We start from the raw sequence: 23,760 nt of genomic DNA on the forward strand, positions 1-23,760 counted from the left end.
TCCGTTTCTCCCGCGGTAGCAAAGTTTTGCCAGTTTAATAAACTTTTCTCATTTTTTAAAGAACCAATTAAGAAATGACATTGATGTCTGTGTTTGATTTATTAAAATATTCCCATCCAAACCCAAGTTGCGAAGGTGGAGGCATTACTTTTCATTCGACCCGCGTCGGTTGAATCGGTTCAGACTCGATGATGAGATATTCATTGCAAAACTAGCACCAAATGTGCTGCAGGGTGTCCGTTTCTCCCGCAATAGCAAAGTTTTAGCAGTTTAATAAACTTTTCTCATTTTTTAAAGAACCAATTAAGAAATGACATTGATGTCTGTGTTTGATTTATTAAAATATTCCCATCCAAACCCAAGTTGCGAAGGTGGAGGCATTACTTTTCATTTAACCCTTGTAAGTAAGGAAGTCAACATAGTGGCTCCTTAGGTTTATCAACATTATGAAGGAAGCAAACAAGGCTCCTTGATAAGGAAAACGAATTACGCAAAGTTCACATCTGTCCAGGAACTGATGAAATCAACATGTTTTAGCTGTCCCATCCAAACCCAAGTTGCGAAGGTGGAGGCATTACTTTTCATTCGACCCGCGTCGGTTGAATTGGTTCAGACTCGATGATGAGATATTCATTGCAAAACTAGCACCAAATGTGCTGCAGGGTGTCCGTTTCTCCCGCAATAGCAAAGTTTTAGCAGTTTAATAAACTTTTCCCATTTTTTAAAGAACCAATTAAGAAATGACATTGATGTCTGTGTTTGATTTATTAAAATATTCCCATCCAAACCCAAGTTGCGAAGGTGGAGGCATTACTTTTCATTCGACCCGCGTCGGTTGAATTGGTTCAGACTCGATGATGAGATATTCATTGGCAAACTAACACCAAATGTGCTGCAGGGTGTCCGTTTCTCCCGCAATAGCAAAGTTTTGCCAGTTTAATAAACTTTTCTCATTTTTTAAAGAACCAATTAAGAAATGACATTGATGTCTGTGTTTGATTTATTAAAATATTCCCATCCGAACCCAAGTTGCGAAGGTGGAGACATTACTTTTCATTCGACCCACGTCGGTTGAATCGGTTCAGACTCGATGATGAGATATTCATTGCAAAACTAGCACCAAATGTGCTGCAGGGTGTCCGTTTCTCCCGCGGTAGCAAAGTTTTGCCAGTTTAATAAACTTTTCTCATTTTTTAAAGAACCAATTAAGAAATGACATTGATGTCTGTGTTTGATTTATTAAAATATTCCCATCCAAACCCAAGTTGCGAAGGTGGAGACATTACTTTTCATTCGACCTGCGTCGGTTGAATCGGTTCAGACTCGATGATGAGATATTCATTGCAAAACTAGCACCAAATGTGCTGCAGGGTGTCCGTTTCTCCCGCGATAGCAAAGTTTTGCCAGTTTAATAAACTTTTCTCATTTTTTAAAAATGATAGAACCAATTGATGACCCAGGAACAAAAAAATGTGTTACGCCGTGCAATTGAATGCATGTCTGGGAGCAACAGTCTGGCTCGCTGTGTCTTCCCTCCCCTCCCATCCACAAAACCGGTCTTATAAATCACATTTCCAGTAGAAGTTGGAAAGCGCCGAGCCAAGACGCCTGCCAGAGTTTAGCAATGTCTAGTGAGTGCCGAGGGGAGGAAAACCCTATTTATTCCCCATCTGTTTCCCATCTCGGCTCATTTCTCTTTCCGTGGCGAAAGGGTCAGTTGCATGATGCATCTTCCATTTGTAGGCGAGACTCCAAAGGAGACGTCGAGGATGTAGAGAAATAAAACCAGGAGAGAAGGACAAAGACGAAAGGAAAGATGCCGTGGCTCGATGTGGCTTTGGTTTTGCTCCTGAGCATCTCGCCAAAGGCGCATGCGGACACCTACACGTCCATGCTGAGCATCCATCAGGCGATGGAGACCGAAGGAGAACTTCTTCGGAGTTTGGATACTTACCTGGATCAAGAGGCCAAGCGGCTCCAAGACCTCCGCAGGTAAAGCTGAGCAACGTAAGGATGAATAGAATTTAGGAAATATATTCTTCATTGCGAGTGGAGCGGGGAACTATGCAACTCAGAAGCTTGCTTTTGAAATGAATGTGACAACTAGCAGGATTCGAATCTGCCAATGTGATAAGCATCAAATAGATAAGGCATGGGCAAACCTTGGCCCTCCAGGTGTTTTGGACTTCAACTCCCACCATTCCTAACAGCCGGTAGGCTGTTAGGAATGGTGGGAGTTGAAGTCCAAAACACCTGGAGGGCCCAAGTTTGCCCATCCTGGTCTACACTGACCATATAATGCAGTTTCAAACTCCTTAGTTATAGAAGTTTTCTGTTCCTGGTTTGGAAGTTTTATTTCCTTTTTAATTGTGCTTCACTTACTTTGAAAGTAGCTGTTCTATTCCCGAAACTTCGTTTTTGTGGCTGCCACAAACTGTGTTGAATTGGTCGAGACTCTATGAGATATTCATTGACAAAACTATTGCAAAATGTGCAAAACAAAGTTTTTGCAAACAAAGAGGCCATGGTAGTGCAGCAAGTTTGATTGCTAGTTGCAGGTTGGCAGTTCGGAGCCGTGAGTTGGGGTGAGCTCCTGCTCTAAGCCCTAGCTTCTGCCAACCTAGCAGTTTGAAAGCATGCAATGCGAGTAGATTAATAGGTACCGCCTCGGCCAGAAGTTAAAAGGGCAGCCCATGCAGACATGCAGGCAATACAATTGGAAATGTCTATGGATAATGGGCTCCTAGACATGCTCAAATGGAACAAGAGCATTTCCCAGAAGAGCAGTAGAAAAGGAGCTATAAAATAGCAGTAGCCCATATACAAAAAAGCAGTAGTACAAAAATGGCAAGGTACATGAAATCAAGGAAGTCAAGATCGCAGGCATCAATCCATAAGCATGAGAGCAGGAACTTTTCCCAAGGAAAACTCTTTCAGGAACATAGGTAAACACAGGAAACTTGAATCATGAACTTGAGAGCTGAGACAGGAACCTAAACATTTTGGCAACGTTGTCTGCTCTGAGAGACATCAAATAAACATCACTTAATTTAAGCCCAAGCCCGACCAAGAAGCCATGAGATCATGCCTCACATACTTGGCTTTCAAGGACTTCTCATGGAGTCTTTCTGAATGCCTAATTCATCTGTCCTTCACTCCCTCCATGCGGAGACCTAATCTGATATCACTGGAAAATTCCCCATCAGCTGAAAGCCGATTCCCAAGAGAATTGACTTTTCCCCTGTTTATAAGGAACAAATATTGGAAACCAAAACATCCTCTGTCTTATCTTCAACTGCCTGCACTTCTCTCTAATCTAAAGCATGCAATTCACCCTGATCACACACAGACTCTTCAATTGGAAACCCATCATCCCCCTCATGCTTTGAGAAATCCCCAGCCTCTTGTTGCGTCCCAACCCAAGGGTAATAATCATCATCATCATCATTGCATGGAAAGTTCCTTGACAAAATTGAAGGAAAAGCTGATAAGGAGAAGACCTGGCTCTGGCTCACGAATGGGACCCTGAAGAAGGAGACAGAAGGCCTGATCCTTGCAGCCCAAGAGCAAGCCATCAGAACAAAGGCAATTCAGGCCAAGATCGAAAAATCAGCTGATGACACAAAATGCAGACTGTGCAAGGAAACCGACGAAACCATTGATCCTATCCTCAGCTGCTGTAAGAAAATCGCACAGACAGACTACAAACAGAGGCACAACTATGTGGCCCAAATGATTCATTGGAACTTATGCCTCAAGTACCACCTTCCAGCAGCAAAGAACTGGTGGGATCACAAACCTGCAAAAGTATTGGAAAATGGTCACGCAAAGATACTGTGGGACTTCCGAATCCAGACTGACAAAGTTCTGGAACACAACACACCAGACATCACAGTTGTGGAAAAGAAAAAGGTTTGGATCATGGATGCCGCCATCCCAGGTGACAGTCGCATTGACAAAAAACAACAGGAAAAACTCAGCCGCTATCAGGACCTCAAGATCGAATTTCAAAGACTCTGGCAGAAACCAGTGCAGGTGGTCCCGATGGTGATGGACACATTGGGTGCCGTCCAAAAAAATCTCAGCCGGCATTTGGAAACAATAGATATTGACAAAATTACGATCTGCCAACTGCAAAAGGCCACCCTACTGCGATCTGCACGCATCATCCGGAAATACATCACACAGTCCTATTCACTTCGGAAGTGTTCGACTTGTGATTTTGTGAAACAAAATCCAGCATATCTATCTTGTTTGCTTTGTCAGACTATGTCGTTGTGTCAATAATAATAATAATAATAATAATAATAATAATAATAATAATAATAATAATAATACTTCCCTACAGCTCCTTGGAGGTAGGGTCTTCCCACTTCATGTTTGCAATAACTCTGTTTCTCGCATGACTTTTCCCTCTTGTTGGGCATTCCAGTTATGTCCACTGCATTCCTATGCATTGGTTAAGGAAGTCTGCCACCTAATGACTGCAGGTGGTACTGCAAGCAATCCCATTTTGAGAGAAAAGAGGGATATATAAATTCTGTAAATGAATATATAAGTAAAATATACATATCATGTTTCCGAGATCTAGGTTTTATGATCCTGGATATATTACTCTTAATAAATAAAAATGCAAACTTTCTTCTATAGATATAGAATATGGATTGAAAGCTTTGGCTTAATGTCAGTTTCGGATGGGTAGCTTTGCATAGCAATTAGTATTTTTAATGGTTGTGGATTATGGGAGCTGTTGCCCAATGCAACTGGAGAGTACTAAAGTGGAGAAACATGGATGAAGGGAATTCCTATCCTTAGGGGACATCTACACTGCAGACTTGATGCAGTTTGATACTACTCTAACTACCATGGCTTAATGCTATGGAATAATGGGAGTTGTAGTTTTGCAGAGCCTTTAGCCCTCTCTCTCATGCTGTTTCTAGGAGAGGAAAATCAACTCTTCTCCATAGACCTGCTTTTCTGGGTTGTGAAATTGGCCAGGAAACGTTGTGATTTGAAACAGGACTCTGGCAAATAATTCCCCTGCCCTTTTGGAGATGGATTTATTACCTTTGTCATATATAATGCAAACCACAAGTTGGTTTTGGGGAAAAAGAGGTAAATAAACCGCAGTAAAAACAAGGACACGCCAGTCTGATTACACGTGGCCACATAGAAATGGGCTTTTGGATACGGAAAATAATTAGCATTTTTACTGTAGGATTTAATGCAACTTAATACCACCTTTAGTTTGGAACTCCTTGGCAGAGAAAACTAAAGACATTGGAAAACTACAACTCCTGGGATTCCAAAGCATAGACCCGTGGCAATTAAAGTGGTGCCAAACTACATTCATTCTATAGTGTAGATCAGACATGGGCAAACGTTGGGCTTCCATGGAACTTTACTTTACTTTGATTTACTTTGAATGACTGATTTTGAAAAAAAGTGTTACAAAACTTGAGAATATTATCAAGACTTTAATAAGACTACTTTATGTACCAATAATTATATTTGTTGAAATTGGACACTGGATTATACGTGGTTTGTTATATTGATATTGATACTATACATAAGTTTACCATTATTCATTGTGTAAACCACAGGAACGGAGTTACGGTCAATCATAATATATAAGTGACTATATCACTATAGAAGTATAGAACTATAACATAACTTACTTCTATATATATAAAAGAGTGATGGCATCACAGCAGTGGACAAAACAACAAAAGTAAACACCCCACAACCTCGAAAATTGACAGCACAACCCCTCATCCATGCCTCTAGGTTGATACAACAAAAAGAAAAGAAAAATAGAGTCCTAATTAGAGGGAGAGGAATAATTGTTTTTATCCAGTTGCTGCCAGTTTGAAGGCTAAGCTCCGCTCACTTGGTCTCCTAGCAACCCACTCAGCCCAGGGGACCCTTTACCTTAACTACCACCAATTCCTCAATACTTTATTTCCCATACTACCATACTTCGCCACAGCAACGCGTGGCCGGGCACAGCTAGTTATATTATATACCATACTTTTCCTTTTTTCCATTTTGCTGTATGTAATAGACATCTGTGCATATAGTCGCAAAATCAGAACACAGAAAGAGCTTGACACTTGATTATATTAATTTCACGGCTCTTCCTGTGGAGGTCTGTACTTGAATGCAGCATTGCTTTCACAACTATTGTATTAACATGAACCACTTTTTAAAACCCCCAAATCCCTCCCAGAAGGTCACTATGTTTGCACCTGGACTCTAATCGCTCTGACATCGACAAACATTAATCTCCCCCAATTTCTTCAGACAACACTTCTGGTAGGTTCCTATGGAAATGGCCTTCACCGTTCTCCTGGGAACCACCAGGAGAAACCAAAACATTGCTGCTGGAAGATTCCAAAACATTTCCCTCTGAAATTCTCCCAGTATTCCCAGCTTCATCTTCTAAACACTCAGGATTTGACCAGGACACAACACTGACGTAGCAGCAAAACATCTTTCTTTGGGTCTTCTAAGCACTTACTTGAGATCCTCTTGGGAAGAGTTTCTCCTAGGGTGCATCTACACTGTAGAGTTAATTCTTGTAATTTCCTCTTCTATACTCCATCTCAGTATCTCCCTATGAAGTTGAACCATTTAAGCAAGAAAACAAATGTACCATTGAATTTACTTAATGTTTCTCAGATTCTATGAGAAGATCCGAGCCTTGCACCGAGGGGTGGACAAGACGGTGGCCAACCCTTTGCTGGCATATGCCCTGATCAAGAGGTTGCAGTCGGATTGGCTCAACGTGGTCTACAGCATGGAGGCGAGCGAGAACAGCCAAGGTATGGGACAAGCGACATGCTGGACGTTGTAGTCCATATGATTTTGTAGATGTTCAACCTTTGTAGTCCTTTGTAGACCTGGCCCCTGTCCTAAACGTTAGACTTAGGGTTTACCTAAGTCTACCTGGTCTTTGGAGGTCGCTTTGCTTGCCTATGGTCTTATGAGATTGTCTAGATAGTCTTCAAAGGTCTCTTTGCTTAGTTACGGCCTTATGAGACCATCTAGATGGCTTTTGGAGGTCACTTTCCTTACCTATGGTCCTATGAGATTGTCTAGATGGCCTTCGAGGCACCTTTCCTTACCTATGGGCTTATGAAACCTTCTAGATGTTTTTGAGGTCCCTTTCCTTATCTATGGTCTTCTTATGGCCTGATGAGATTATCTAGATGGCCTTTGATGGTCCCTTTCCTTATCTATGTTCTTCTGATGGCCTTATGAGATTATCTAGATGGCCTTTGATGGTCCCTTTTCTTACCTATGGATTTATGAGATTGTCTAGAGGGCCTTTGGGGGCCCCTTTCCATACCTATAGTCTTATGAAACCACCTAGATGGTCTTTGAGGGTCCCTTTCCTTATCTAAGGTCTTCTGGTGGCCTTATGAGATCAACTATATGGCCTTTGAGGGTCCCTTTCCTTACCAATGGTCTTATGAAACCATCTAGATGGTCTTTGAGGGTCTCTTTCCTTATCTGGTGGCCTTATGAGACCATCTAGATGGTTTTTGGATGTCTCTTTGCTTACCTATGGTCTTACAAAATCATCTAGATCAGGAGTCCCCAAATGAAGGGCCATGGGCCAGATGCGGCCCTCCAAGGTCATTGACCTGGCCTCTGTCCGAAACTTTAGACTTAGGGTTGACCTAGGTCTGAAATGACTTGAAGGCACACAAAAACAATCCTAATTTTTTACTATTTCATCACAGTCCGGCCCTCCAACAGTCTGAGGAACTGTGAATTGACCCTCCACTTAAAAAGTTTGAGGACCCCTGGATTATGGCTTCAAAAATTCCCATTGCATAACCAGTGGGCATTAGAAGAAAGCTGGAATTCATACAAGAGCCATCAAGGTTGATGGGTTTAATGGCATTTGGGCTGGAATTGAGCTTTCCAAGGTGCTGAAATTGGCCCACTAAAGTAGGTTCAACACTTTGGATAGATCCTTTAAAGCTCAGGCTAAACTCTGAGGTAGGTTGATCATTGCGGTTGAAGTATTAATTCAATGAAGTCAATGTTCATTGAAATCTCTGGGTCATAGAATCATAGAGGCAAAGAGTAGGAAGAGACCCCAAGGACCATTCAATCCAATCCTCTTCTGCCTTGTTTTCACCCTTGAATCAGATCCCACCTGCATTTGGAAACTAAGTAGGTTCGGGCCTGTGATTATTCCTCAGGAGGGAGATCACCAGCAGAGAAATCTTAGAATCTCATGTCTCTTCTCGGCCGTGTATTCTCCAAGCTAAACATCCCCACGGTTTCCTCCTAGGGATTAATGGTTTCGAGACCTTTGGCCATTTTGGCTGTCTTTCTCTGGATACTTTCCGTCTTGCCCATATCCTCCTTGACTCGTGGTGTCCAGAATTGGACATACGATTCCTTTAGATGAGATCAGACCAAATCAGAATAGAGAGGAGCTATGATTTCTCTTGTATTTCCCTTTGGGGAGATGGTGGCAGGGTATAAATAAAAATTATTATTATTATTATTATTATTATTATTATTATTATTATTATTATTATTATGTATGGTTATGAAAAGCCATGTTGACGTAGTCTTGCCCTGCATTATATCCCAGATGAGCTTCATATATCGTTTGGCCACCATGGAGCTGATTTCGGGCAGCCCTGTTAGGTAGATAATGCACTGTTAGATAGTATTGCATTAATAATAATAATAATAATAATAATAGTAATCTTTATTTATACTCCGCCACCATCTCCCTGTGGGGACTTGGGGTGGTTTACATGGGGCAAAGGCCTGAAGAACACTGGTAAACAACAATATAAATTCAATTCACAGTATAAAAGATAAAAACATTAATACAGGAAAACAAGAATAAAACAGTTGATAATATCAATCAATCAATCAATTGACTGTAACCTGGAAAATACAGTTCTAATGGACATGTAGTCTCACACCTACTTAAGGGTTAAGTAGGTTGTGACATGTAATTAAAGGGACATGCAGAAAAAAGTGAGTCATTATTAGTGATTGGAGGAGTTAAAGGCCAGGAAAATCATTCCAATGACATGTGCCAGATAGAACTGGTAATTGAGAAGTTAAAATTACTCACAGCATGAAGAGCCAGACCAGAACGACATATCCGGCCAGCAGGAAAAGGAAATGTCCAGAGGTCACCAAAAGATAAGGAAAGGAGTGTTAGCTATCAAGAGTAGAGACCATGTACTTGTTCTCTCTCTTCCATCGTGATCGCCTCTCTGTAAGTAACTGTAAATACAGTAGAGTCTCACTTATCCAACACTCGCTTATCCAACATTCTGGATTATCCAACACATTTTTGTAGTCAATGTTTTCAATATATCGTGATATTTTGGTGCTAAATTCATAAATACAGTGATTACTACATAGCATTACTGCGTATTGAACCACTTTTTCTGCCAAATTTGTTGTCTAACATGATGTTTTGGTGCTTCATTTGTAAAATCATAACCTAATTTGATGTTTAATAGGCTTTTCCTTAATGCCTGCTTCTTATCCAACATATTCGCTTATCCAACATTCTGCCGGCCCGTTTATGTTGGATAAGTGAAACTCTACTGTAGTTAAATTGGAACTAGGAATAAAGCATTTGCCACCAAGGATCTTGGCAGAAATAGAGTTCTAGTGTGCTTGATTAAAGAAGCACAAAGGCAGGGGAAGAGCAGATAAGACGCAGTGCAGCATGCATGGTACAGATAACGTTTGTGTGTGTGACTGCAAGTTCCACGGGTCAGCTTGAGCCCCAAGTGCCTTTTTGGGGACCCCTGACAGTCATGACTATGTGACCGGCATGACGAGGGCTGCATGACAGGTTCCGTCCTGGGCCCGGTTCTGCTCAACATCTTTATTAACGACTTAGACGAAGGGTTAGAAGGCACGATCATCAACTTTGCAGACGACACCAAACTGGGAGGGATAGCCAACACTCCAGAAGACAGGAGCAGAATTCAAAACGATCTTGACAGACTAGAGAGATGGGCCAAAACTAACAAAATGAAGTTCAACAAGGACAAATGCATGATACTTTGCTTAGGCAGAAAAAATGAAATGCTGTGATGTCTCATGGGCCATGTAGTCCCGTTCCTAGTACTATTGTGGCAGACGAAGAGGAAAACTTTGGTTTCCCACCGATTCAGCCAGAATCGGAGCCCCTGCACCTGCAGGATGTTTGCCCTCAAGAAGTCAGCCAAACAAGCCTTGGGCAGAATTCTCCCCCGTTCTCTCGCCGGGATTATTATAATCGAGATAGAGGCGCTAGGGAGGCGAATCGCCGAAGCGCCAGAATCGCTGCCAGACAATTAGATGATTAAGCCTGTTTCCGTTGGGAAATCTTAAGGAGTTATGCATCTGGACACAGCTAGGGTTTCACTTCTTGTTCCCCAGGGAAAGTGTTCCTTGGCAGGAAAACAAGATCCTATATAGCTGTTTTACCGCAAGGAGACCCTTGCGGAGTCAATTCGTCAACTTCGGGAGTAAGATCGTGTGTGGACTACGCAACTCCAGTTCCTTGTTTCCAGGACCAAGTTCCAAGCCTGCCTTGTTCTTCGGACCTCGCCACGGACCTTGTTCTTGCTTCTTGCTTCTTGTTGCCTCGTATCCAGTCTTGTTTGCCAAGAATCTAGTTTGTTTTCCAGCCTTGTTGTCAAGCTCCATTGGACTAAAGGACCTTGTCATTTCCCCACACTTTGCTTGGCAAAGTGTGTGTTTCGGATATTGGATTATAACTTTGGACTCTAATATCACATATTTGACATTGCTTTTCTGGACTATATTTGACCTTTCCTGAAAGGTCTACTTCTGAACTTTATTCTTCACCTGTTTTTATTGACTTTATATATTCCTTTAATAAAGATATTAGATAGATTCTGGTCTCTGCGCATGGTTATTGGTGCTCTGCGGCCTGGGTCCTGACAAATGCAAAGAGACAGAATGGGGGACGATGCCTGGCTCAACAGCAGGACGTGTGAAAGAGATCTTGGAATATGAACCAGGGGAACATGAGCCAGGAATGTGATGCAGCAGCTAAAAAAGTCAATGGGATTTTGGCCTGCATAAATAGGAGTCTAGTGTCTAGATCCAGGGAAGTCGTGCTACTCCTCTAGTCTATTCCGTCTTGGTCAGATCCCACCTGGAATCGCACTGTGTCCAATTCTGGGAGATGTTGACAAGCTGGAATGTGTCCAGAGGAAGGAGACTAAAATGAACAAGGGTCTGGAGAACAAGCCCTATGAGGAGCGGCTTAAAGAACTGGGCATGTTTAGCCTGCAGAAGAGAAGGCTGAGAGAGAGGAGACATGGTAGCCATGTATAAGTATGTGAGGGGAAGTCATAGGGAGGAGGGAGCAAGCTTGTTTTGTCCTGCCCTGGAGACTAGGACACAATGGAGCAATGGCTTCAAACTTCAGGAAAGGAGATTCCACCTGAACATCAGGAAGAACTTCCTCAATGTGAGAGAAAGCTGTTCAGCAGTGGAACTCTCTGCCCCGGACTGTGGTGGAGGCTCTTCTTTGGAGGCTTTGAAGCAGAGGCTGGATGGCCATCTGTCAGGGGTGCTTTGAATGCGATTTCCTGCTTCTTAGCAGGGGGTTGGACTGGGTGGCCCATGAGGTCTCTTCCAACTCTACGATTCTATGATTCTATGACTTTGGTGTTCATTGCCAACTCTGATTCTACCTTAACCCACTCTGGACGGCTTTCTAGCCCTCAAGAACGACTACCGGAGACTGGAAGGCGTCCTCCCTGCCTTCGAGGACCTGGAAGGCGCAGCGCGGGCCGTGATGCGCTTGCAGGACGTTTACTCTCTGAGCGTCAAAGACTTGGCCAAAGGACGGTTCAGGAGAAACAGCAACGTGCCCCTTGCGGATGTATACAGCCCTGGGCAGGACTTCCCTTTGTCGGCTGACGACTGCTTCCAGATTGGCAAGGTACGGGTCCACCCACACTGTCGAATTAATGAAGTTTGGCACCACTTTAACTGCAATTTATTTATTTATTTATTTATTCCTCGTTTTACATTATCTTAAACATATCATATTATATACAATCCGACAATAAGGAAAAATCAAATCCAAAAACATTTTAAAGCACATTTCTTACCAGTTTTGGACTTTTCATCAGACTGTGTATTTGTGAGTCTAAACATTAGGCTTTAGAGCAGGGGTCCCCAAACTAAGGCCCGGGGGCCGGATGCGGCCCATCGAAGCCATTTATCCGGCCCCCATGGCACAAGGGCAGAAGGGGGTTAGACTAAATGACCCAAGGGGTCTCTTCTTCTCGTAAAACCCTTGTTGTTGTTGTTGTTGTTGTTGTTGTTGTTGTTGTTGTTGTTGTTGTTGTTGTTATATTTTATGACACAGCAAACAAGATAGATATGCTGGATTTCGTATCACAAAATCACATTATTATTATTATTATTATTATTATTATTATTATTATTATTATTATTATTATTAACATTGAGGCTGGGTGGCCATCTGTCAGGGGTGCTTTGTTTGTGCTTTTGGTGCACAAAGGCAAAAGGAGGTTGGACTTAATGGCCCAAGGGGTCTCCTCCAACCCTCTTTATTATTATTATTATTATTATTATTATTATTAATAATAACATTGAGCTGGGTGGCCATCTGTCAGAGGTGCTTTGCTTGTGCTTTCGATGCACAAAGGCAGAAGGGGATTGGACTTAATGGCCCAAAGGGTCTCTCAACCCTCTTTTTGATTGTTGTTGTTGTTATTATTTTATTGTATGACACAGCAAACAAGATAGATATGCTGGAATTATTATTATTATTATTATTATTATTATTATTATTATTATTATTATTTCTCGGTGGCCAACTATAGTCTGGCCCTCCAACGGTCCGAAGGATCGTGAACCGGCCCCCCGTTTAAAAAGTTTGGGGACCCCTGCTTTAGAGAATCAACCCTTGCCTTCCTATATATTCCATTCCTCTTCCATCACTGGGAAATAGTTCAGATGAACATTCATCAGCTTATTTCTTCCCTTTTTGGGTTTACTGGAATGCACACAACAAGATAGTTTTCGGGGGGGGGAAATCCTTGGATAACTCTTTAACATATATATATATATATTTAAAATCACATTTGTTCCTTACTCTAATGATAATAATATTATAATGTAATGCAATGCAATAGTAATAATAATAATAATAATACACTATTATAATTGTATATTTATATTACATGCAATAATAATATTGCAATATAGTTGTATAGTACAATATAATCATAAATAATGTTTATATAGTGCTTATATTGTGCTATGCTAATAATATAATATATTGTATATACAGTAGAATCTCACTTATCCAACACTCGCTTATCCGACATTCTGGATTATCCAATGCATTTTTGTAGTCAATGTTTTCAATACATCATGATATTTTGGTGCTTATTATTATTATTATTATTATTATTATTATTATTATTATTAATTTATCAATCAAAATGTATAAGTATATATTCTTCTCATTTTGCAGTATCTTAAACATACCATATTGTATACAATTCGACAGTAAAAAAAATCAAGAACATCTTTAAGCATATTTCTTATCAGTTTTTAACTTTTCCATTACAACTTGACTACATATCTCTCTACTACACACTTATACATGTTTATTATTATTATTATTATTATTATTATTATTATTATTATTATTATTATATCTCCCCCTCCCCTTACTTTGTGCCCCCCTGCTATTTATTTGTTTGTTTATTTATTTATTCATTTATTTATAGTACAGTAGAGTCTCACTTATCCAACATAAACGGGCCAGCAGAACGTTGGATAAGCAAATATGTTGGATAATAAGGAGGGATTAAGGAAAAGCCTATTAAATATCAAATTAGGTTATGATTTTACAAGTGAAGCACCAAAACATCATGTTATACAACAAATTTGACAGAAAAAGTAGTTCAATACGCAATAATGCTATGTAGTAATTACTGTATTTACAAATTTAGCACCAAAATATCATGATGTATTGAAAACATTGACTACAAAAATGCGTTGGATAATCCAGAACATTGGATAAGCGAGTGTTGGATAAGTGAGACTCTACTGTATTAATTTATCAATCAAAATGTATAAGTATATATTCTTCTCATTTTGCAGCATCTTAAACATATCATATTGTATACAATTCGAGAGTAAAAAAAATCAAGAACAACTTTAAGCACATTTCTTATCAGTTTTTAACTTTTCCATTACAACTTTACTACATATCTCTCTACTACACACTTTTTTATCTACTTATACATGTTTATTATTATTATTAATTTATCCATCAAAATGTATAAGTATATATCATTACTTATCAGTTTTGGACTTTTCCATTACAACTTTACTACATAGCTCTCTACTACACACTTTTTTATTTACGTATACATGCTTTATAATTAATATTATTATTAATAATTTATCAATTAAAATGTATAAGTACATGTTCTTCTCATTTTGCAGTATCTTAAACATATCATATCGTATACAATCCGACAATAAGGAAAAATCGAATCCAAAAACATTTTTAAGTACATTACTTATCTGTTTTGGACTTTTCCATTACAACTTTACTACATATCTCTCTATTACACACTTTTTTATCTACTTATACATGTTTTAGTATTATTATTATTATTATTATTATTATTATTATTATTATTATTATTTCTCCCCCCTCCCCTTACTTTGTGTCCCCCTATTTGTTTGTTTGTTTGTTTGTTTGTTTGTTTGTTTATAGTATCTATATTCCGCCCTTCTCACCCAGAAGGGGACTTAGGATGGATTACAATTTATTTATTTTTATTTATTTACATCACTTTTACCCCACCTTTCTCCCCGAGGGGGCTCAAGGCAGCTTACAATAAATAGGCAAAAATTCACTGCCTTTATTAGACATACAACATATAGACAGACACAGAGGCAATTTAACATTTTCCAGCTTCATGAGGTTATGCTCGATTCCGGCCACAGGGGGAGCTGCTGCTTCATCGTCCACTTGTGACACCGAGTCCTTGATGGTAGTACTTCCTCATTCCTTTCTGCACACTGCTGGCAGTTTTTTTTTTACGGCGTCGTAAATCAATTAAATTAGCCTCCCCGCATAAAGCGGTACCTAGAATTTTCTACTCAACATACGCAACTGTTTTTCGAGCTGCCTAGGTGGGCTATCGACGGTCGGAAGCTCAATCTGACCTGATGATTCCTTCCAGGTTGCGTACGACATGGAGGATTATTACCACTGCATTTTGTGGATGGAGGAAGCCGCCAGCCTTTTCCGCGTCTCCTACGGAAACTGGAACATCGAAGACGAAGGAAGTCTCGAAGACGCTTTGGACCATTTGGCCTTCTCCTATTTTAAGGTGAGTCTGGTGACATCTATACTATAGATGAGGCATGGGCAAACTTGGGCCCTCCAGGTGTTTTGGACTACAACTCCCACAATTCCTAGCAGCCGGTAGGCTGCTAGGAATTGTGGGAGTTGTAGTCCAAAACACCTGGAGGGCCCAAGTTTGCCCATGCCTCATCTATAGTGTTCGTATTTTATTATTCCTGTTTTCTTCCTTTCTTTGTTGTGACTCAAACTTTTCCCTATTTCTCTTAAAGGCAGGAAACATTTCTCATGCCTTAAGCCTCTCCCAAGAATTTCTCCATTATGGTAAGTGAATATATATATATATATCCAGATGATCTCTATATTATCATCAGTCTGTGTATTTGTGAGTCTAAACATTAGGCTTTAGAGAATCAACCTTTGCCTTCCTATGCATTCCATTCCTCTTCCATCACTGGGAAATAGTTCAGATGAACATTCATCAGCTTATTTCTTCCCTTTTTGGGTTTACTGGAATGTTGTACAACAAGATGGATTTGGAGAAATAAACCTTTTTTTAAAATCACATTTGTTCCTTTCTCTAATGGACATCACAATAATTTATCCTGGTGTTTTGTAACCATTTGGCATCTTTTCGTACCCAAAAATTGTTGTCCTTTAGGGTTTCTGAACCCACAGCTTAGAACAGTGAGGTTCTAGACTACAATTCCTAGTATCCTCAACTCTAACTTTAATAATAATAATAATAATAACTGGAAAACTGAACTGTTTTTTGGAAATGAAAGCTATGGACTTGTCAACATCAGAAGAGGAATTTTCCAGGGAGACTCATTGTCCCTTCTGCTTTTCATTATTGCCATGATCCCTCTGTCAACAATCTTACAAAAAACAAATCTCGGCTACCAAACATCTAAGAATTCTCACAAAATTTCGCATCTGATGTACATGGATGACCTGAATCTGTATGGGAAAATGGAAACTGAAATCCAGTCTCTGACCAACACTGTCCGAATTTTTAGCACTGATATCAACATGGAGTTTGGTTTGGACAAATGTTCGACAGTGGCATTGAAGAAGGGAAAAATCATTGAAAATGATGGCATAAATATGCCCAATGGCCAAACAATAAAGTGTCACCAGCCAGAGGCCTATAAATTTCTGGGCATATTACAGCTGTACAACATCAAGCATGAACATGTGAAGACTGTAGTCAGCAAAGAATACACACAAAGGGTCAGAAAAATTCTCAAAAACAAGCTCAATGGAGGCAACACCATCAAGGCCATAAACACCTGGGCCATACCTGTCATAAGATATACTGCTGGCATCATAAACTGGACACAGGCGGAACTGGACAATTTGGACAGAAAAACAAGAAAACTCATGACCATTCATCATTCACTGCACCCTCGCAGTGATATTGACCGGCTATATCTGCCTAGAAGATCAGGGGGCAGAGGACTCTTACAAGTCAAACAAGCAGTCAAAGAAGAAGAACATGCCCTGGCAGAATATGTCAAGCAAAGTGAAGAACCTGCTTTGATTGAAGTCAAAAATCAGAAACTCCTCAAAGCACAGCAGACAAAAAACCAGTACAAGAAAACCGCACTACAAACTAGAGCTGACAGCTGGCACAACAAAACATTGCATGGAAAGTTCCTTGACAAAATTGAAGGAAAAGCTGATAAGGAGAAGACCTGGCTCACAAATGGGACACTGAAGAAGGAGACAGAAGGCCTGATCCTTGCAGCCCAGGAGCAAGACATCGGAACAAAGGCCATTCAGGCCAAGATCGAAAAATCAGCTGATGACCCAAAATGCAGACTGTGCAAGGAAACCGACGAAACCATTGATCATATCCTCAGCTGCTGTAAGAAAATCGCACAGACAGACTACAAACAGAGGCACAACCATGTGGCCCAAATGATTCATTGGAACTTATGCCTCAAGTACCACCTTCCTAGCAGTAAAGAACTGGTGGGATCACAAACCCTCAAAGGTTGTGGAAAATGAGCACGCAAAGATACTGTGTGACTTCCAAATCCAGACTGACAAAGTTCTGGAACACAACACACCAGACATCACAGTTGTGGAAAAGAAAAAGGTTTAGATCATTGATGTTGCCATCCCAGGTGACAGTCGCATTGACGAAAAACAACAGGAAAAACTCAGCCGCTATCAGGACCTCAAGATTGAACTTCAAAGACTCTGGCAGAAACCAGTGCAGGTGGTCCCGGTGGTGATCGGCACATTGGGTGCTGTGCCAAAAGATCTCAGCCGGCATTTGGTAACAATAGACATTGACAAAATCACGATCTGTCAACTGCAAAAGGCCACCCTTCTGGGATCTGCTCGCATTATCAGAAAATACATCACACAGTCCTAGACACTTGGGAAGTGTTCGACTTGTGATTTTGTGATACGAAATCCAGCATATCTATCTTGTTTGCTGTGTCATAATAATATAACAACAACAACAACAACAACAACTTTATTTTTATACCCCACGTCCATCTCCCTGAGGGGACTCGGGGAGGCTTACATGGAGCTATGCCTAGGTAGTTACCATTGTTAGAAAATAAAAACACATCAAATGAAATACAATTATACATGTAAACATAGTAAAATAACAATGACATCAAAACACGCAATTTAAAAACGTGAAGAAAATTCATAAAAACAAACTGGGCCAAAGTGCATTGGTGCATATATTGTAAACTGGTAAAAGAGGTAGGTGACCAAAATGCTACCGTCAACAGGAAAACCTGGGATGAAGTAGACGATTGGAATTATTTCCAGCTGAAGGAATAGAATAAAGTAATAGTCACTGGATCGGGATCCGTCTTAGGGAGGAATATTCATTCTCCAAAGGCCTGCGGGAAGAGCCAAGTTTTTAGGCTCGTCCGAAAGACTAACCGGGTGGGTGCTTGCCTAATCTCCCTGGCGAGCCAACTTTTTTTTCTTGCACTTTCAGAGTAAACAACAAACATCCGTTGACGTTTGGACAGTGATAATTGGTGGCTGTTATGCTAGGAGGGCTGTGAATCCGCTCCTTTTTAGGGAGCCATCTAAAAGTGTTGTTATGAAACAGGTTTTAAGAGCTAATTTGTTTATTGGGTTCAGCATTCTTGATAATGTCCTTTTAAAGTTCGGACTCAAACCCGGAGCAGACTAACACATTGTTCTCCAGCTGCCATTGACGTCTCTTCTCTCTCCTAGATCCCAGCAACAAGAGGATGGCCAGGAATGTCTTAAAATACGAGAAGCTTTTGGTAGCCAAGCCCAATGATGAGAGCGAAGAAGTGGCCCTTCAGAGGCCCAACGTGACCCACATCGAAACCAGAGACACTTACGAATGGTTGTGCCAGACTTTGGGCTCTCAGGTGAGTGTGGGAAGACTTAAGGGCATCTACACTGTTACGTTCATGCAGTTTGATACCCAGAGGTGCCTCAACGGCGCCCCCTAGAGGACGGCGCCTTCAGCAACCGCATACTTCGCCTAATGGTTGAACCGCCCCTGTTGATACCACTTTCAGTGCTATGGAGCCATGGCAGTGAAAGTGGTATCAAACTGCATTAATTCTACAGTGTAGATGCACCCCAAAGAAGACTTAAGGGCATCTACACTGTCCTGTTAATGCAGTTTGATACCACTTTCAATGCTATGGAACCCTAGGAGTTGTAGTTTGGTGAGGCAACAACACTCTTTGGCAGAGAATCTAAACATATGGAAAAACCACCAATTCCATACTTCCATAGCATTAAGCCATGGCAGTGAAAGTGGTGTCAAACTGCATTAATTCTACAGTGTAGATGAACCCCAAAAAACCCTCTTCTTTGGCAAAGAGTGCTGGTGTGTTAACAAACTACAACTCCCATAGCACTGAGACACGGCTAAAGTGGTCTCCAACTGCATCCATCCATTCTGCAGTGCAAGATGCACCTTTTGTAGGACTATATCTTCCAGAATAGGGAGATTTGGCAGCTTGCAATCCAAAATATGACTTTATTTGGAACTGAATATTTGGAAAGAGCAATAAATAATATTACTGGGATTTTTTTTCTTTCAGCCGAGCCATTATGAGAGCCCCATGTTGTCCTGCTCCTTCGAGACGAATGGCGACCCGTTGTTGTTTCTCCAGCCGCTGAAAAGGGAGGTTGTCCACCTGAAGCCCTACCTGGCCCTTTACCACGACTTTGTCAGTGACAACGAAGCTGAGACCATCAAAGCCTTGGCCGCCCCTTGGGTAAGAAGGAAGAGCACGAGAGAGGGTGACTTGAAATAATAATAATAATAATAATAATAATAATAATAATAATAATAATAATAATAGGCTTGTAGCCAGAAAAAGATTCAGAAGGGGTTGAAACTTTGTACTCCCGAGATGGCTTTTGAGGCCAGTATCTCCTGATCTGGGATGAGAAGTCAACAAGCATTGAACAGTTGTGTTGTTACAAGTGCGAAGTATGGAGTACTGCGCAGACGGGGAAGCCTTAGCATTGAATGGTTGTGTTGTTAAAGTGCGAAGTATGGAATCCTGCGCAGATGGTGAAGCCTTAGCATTGGACGGTTGTGTTGTTAAAATGCGAAGTTTGGAACCCTGCGCAGACGGGGAAGCCTTAGCATTGAACGGTTGTGTTGTTAAAGTGCAAAGTCTGGAACCCTGCGCAGAGGGGGAAGCCTTAGCATTGAACAGTCGTGTTGTTAAAGCACGAAGTATGGAACCCTGCGCAGACGGGGAAGCCTTAGCATTGAACGGTTGTGTTGTTAAAGTGCGAAGTCTGGAACCCTGCGCAGAGGGGGAAGCCTTAGCATTGAACGGTTGTGTTGTTAAAGTGCGAAGTCTGGAACCCTGCGCAGAGGGGGAAGCCTTAGCATTGAACGGTTGTGTTGTTAAAATGCGAAGTCTGGAACCCTGCGCAGACGGGGAAGCCTTAGCATTGAACGGTTGTGTTGTTAAAATGCGAAGTCTGGAACCCTGCGCAGACGGGGAAGCCTTAGCATTGAACGGTTGTGTTGTTAAAATGCGAAGTCTGGAACCCTGCGCAGACGGGGAAGCCTTAGCATTGAACGGTTGTGTTGTTAAAGTGCGAAGTCTAGAACCCTATGCAGACGGGGAAGCCTTAGCATTGAGCTGTTGTGTTGTTAAAGTGCGAAGTCTAGAACCCTGCGCAGACGGTCAGTCAATGCGACTTAAGCAATGTGCAGTCACTGAATTCTTGACCGCAGACGGTGTCACCCCAAAAGAGATTCATCAGAGAATGCAAGCTGTTTAGGGTGATTGTGTTGATATGAGTTCTGTGCGTCTTTGGGCGAGTAACTTTAAAGATGTTGAGGTGGGAACATCTGACTTGCGTGACAAACAAAGAGTTGGACATCTTGTGACTGCAACCACTGAGTTTCAGAAGCAAAAGGTTGACAGATGTATTCAGGACGATCGTCGTATCACTCAGAGAGAAATGTCAAGCATCATCGGCATTTCACAAGAACGTGTGGGTCACATTATTGCTTTGCTTGGCTCTCGGAAGATCTGTGCACGATGGGTCCTGTGAGACGTTGGTTGCGGAAACAGAGTGTCGACTTCTTCCGTGACGGCTTCAGAAAACTTGCTCATCGTTGGCAGAAATGTATCCAATTGTCTGGTGATTGTGTGGGAAAGTGAATAGTGGTAGTTCAAGAGCACATTCTAAGCATTTGATTTATTAAAATATTCCCATCCAAACCCAGTAACGAAGTTGGAGGCATTGTTTTTCATTCAGCCCTCGAAGTTTCCATAATTGGCAGAAATTTCTTTCTGTTAACATCTGCTTTCTTCTTATCTCCTTTCTGCACTGTGAATTAGCAAGAAGTTTTCAACCAAACACATGTTGTTCTGATGTCTATTGAAGACTTCTCTTGAATCTTCCATCACACTAATGCACCAAGCTTTTGATGACCACCTAAATCCTCACCTTCTCCTCCAAACACCACACCGTACTTCCAGAGCGCACCTTGTACATGCAATCAGTAGGTCAACCAGGGGAATCTGCTGAACTATTTGGGTTGAAATCTTAGACGTCTCTTCGTCTCCGCAGCAAATCCATATCATGGCCATGGAGTCTGCGGATTTTGCACTAATTGAGCTTTCACTTGGTCATCAGAAACAGTCGTGTGCATATAAAGCACAAGGTCTAACAATGACATAGTTTCTTCTCTTTGTTCCTGTTTCATGGTTTCTTTGGCAAGGCTTGGAGAGCAGTGGTTCCCAACCTGTGATACATGGACCACCAGTGGTCCACAAGAACTAAAATATGGTCACTACTAAGGATAATAACACAGCCCAACCAAAAAAAAAATGTCCCTAGTGCTTTCATTTCGAGGCCTGTTCCTGGGGTTATTTGGGATGCTGATTCAAAAAAAAAATTGCATTGGATAGACCACATCAGCTCAAGATTACTAAATATGGTTTTCTGTGGGTGAGCAGATGTCAACTATTCAATTGTTGGGTGTTGTAGATGTAAATAAATAGGCTTTTGAACCTAAGTTTACCCTGCAGTGTAATAACGTGCCACTCAGCTCCGTGGCACGTAACAGTAACTTCAGTTCAATAGGTCGAACAGAGCAACAATATATACAGTAGTCTCTCTGGCTTCTTACAGAGGGAATAAACAGTCCTTTTAAAACAGGGTTGTTGTGTGTTTTCTGGGCTGTCTGGCCATGTTCCAAAAGCATTCTCTCCTGCGTTTGATTTATTAAAATACTCTCATCCAAATTCAAATAACGAAGGCGGAGGCATTACTTTTCATTCGACCCTCGTCTATGAGCCCAGTCTCACGCCATGCATTTCTTTCTCCCTGGAGAGATATCGTATTTGACGAGAGAGCCTGAATCCACCCAGCCGAGAGCAGACGGGCTTAACGTGGAACCACAGAACGAATGCCCTGCTGCCTACGTGATGGATGAAGTGCATAATCTCTGCATTATTTGGGGTTTTGCGGTTGCTGAGGCAACTAGGCCGAGGCATGGGGCGCGGAAAGCATGATTTCAGCCAAGGGAGTGGAATTTCATTTTTTCCTTCTCTTATTTCCAAGTGTCGGCTTTTCAGAAATTTAACTCTCAACCGCCGCCGGAGTTGGAATAATTCCAAAGCAACTTCTGAATCGGTCAAATTAGGACCATGTGTTGCAGGAGGCATGGGCAAACTTCGGCCCTTCCTCCAGGTGTTTTGGACTCCAACTCCCACCATTCCTAACAGCCGGTAGGCTGTTAGGAATGGTGGGAGTTGGAGTCCAAAACACCTGGAGGAAGGGCCGAAGTTTGCCCATGCCTATGTTCAAACCCAAACCACCCCCAGTCAAAAAATAAAGCCTGATTTACTCATAAATCCCCCATGCCAAGTCTATGGGAAGCAAAAATTAGAGTCCCCCCAGAACTGCAAGCACTATCTCAACACAATTTTGATGCCAGGCTTTGGAGCTGCAAGGCCAGTCAATGCTAATCAAGCTGGACAACGGCAAGATTCGCACTTGCCTCAGGCAGACAAGAGTTTTTTTTCTCTCTCCACAGATATATATGTTGAAGTGGGAATGATTGTATATAAAGTTGTTTAAATGTAATTGAGTTATAGTGATGCAATGTGAGCTAGAGATTGCATCATGCACTGTCTACTGTCCACTATGAGAGTGTGTAAAGAGTTAACTGTGCATTGCATCAGACAGCAGAGGTGGTTATAAATAGCTCCCTGTGTTATCTGTTCTTCCCTCTGCCCTCTGCTCTTTGCACTCTGTCTGTATATATCGTCTTGAGAGTTATCCGTTTGTTAGTAAATCTTTTGTAGATAGCCAAACAGGCTTCAGCCTCTTTATTGGTGCCAGTGATTCTTCGTTGATCTTCCGCTGCATGTATGTTTATCCAAACCGCGCGCTCTGACAATATAAACCCCACTTTTGCACCTTGCTACTGGTTCACCTTTCTCTTAACACACTCTCCAGTTTATAAACAGTTTATTAATAAAAGATAGCAAAATCCAATAAAAAGCAGTAAAGAAAGCAAACTTCCAAATGCAATGGCAGTCCATAAAAGCAATGTAATCCAATAGTAAAAGCAACTCATAGAATATAAATCCAAGTCTCCGATATAGGAAATTATTCTTATGAGCTTCAGATTAGAGTCCAAAACATAGTTTCCAGGCATTGAACATAACCTGGCAGGAGATGAGCTACCAAAAATCAACGTTGCTACATCTGAAATCTTTCTCTCTTTCTCCTGTGTTTACCAATGTTTACAAGCCAGAAAGGCATTTCTCTGCCCTTGAATTCCCATGCATTTGCCAGCGTCTGGGGCAAACCTTTAATGTTAACCTTGAATCTCTATATCAGGAGGACTCCTCTGA

General features: G+C 41.3%; 1 protein-coding gene across 1 annotated transcript in view; it reads left to right on the top strand.

Moving 5' to 3' along the window:
- The first annotated feature begins 1,170 nt into the window (after window positions 1-1,170).
- The window catches only part of p4ha3 (prolyl 4-hydroxylase subunit alpha 3), a 55,097-nt gene continuing 32,507 nt past the window's right edge, over window positions 1,171-23,760 (top strand). The window contains exons 1-7 of the mRNA XM_062974436.1: window positions 1,171-1,992; window positions 6,682-6,824; window positions 11,742-11,965; window positions 15,267-15,416; window positions 15,661-15,712; window positions 18,608-18,771; window positions 19,459-19,635. Coding sequence (XP_062830506.1) covers window positions 1,817-1,992; window positions 6,682-6,824; window positions 11,742-11,965; window positions 15,267-15,416; window positions 15,661-15,712; window positions 18,608-18,771; window positions 19,459-19,635 — 1,086 coding nt within the window. The 5' untranslated portion in view covers window positions 1,171-1,816. The remainder of the gene's footprint in view (window positions 1,993-6,681; window positions 6,825-11,741; window positions 11,966-15,266; window positions 15,417-15,660; window positions 15,713-18,607; window positions 18,772-19,458; window positions 19,636-23,760) is intronic.

The sequence above is a fragment of the Anolis carolinensis genome, chromosome 3, assembly GCF_035594765.1.
Source record: "Anolis carolinensis isolate JA03-04 chromosome 3, rAnoCar3.1.pri, whole genome shotgun sequence".
NCBI classification, from domain to species: Eukaryota; Metazoa; Chordata; class Lepidosauria; order Squamata; family Dactyloidae; genus Anolis; species Anolis carolinensis.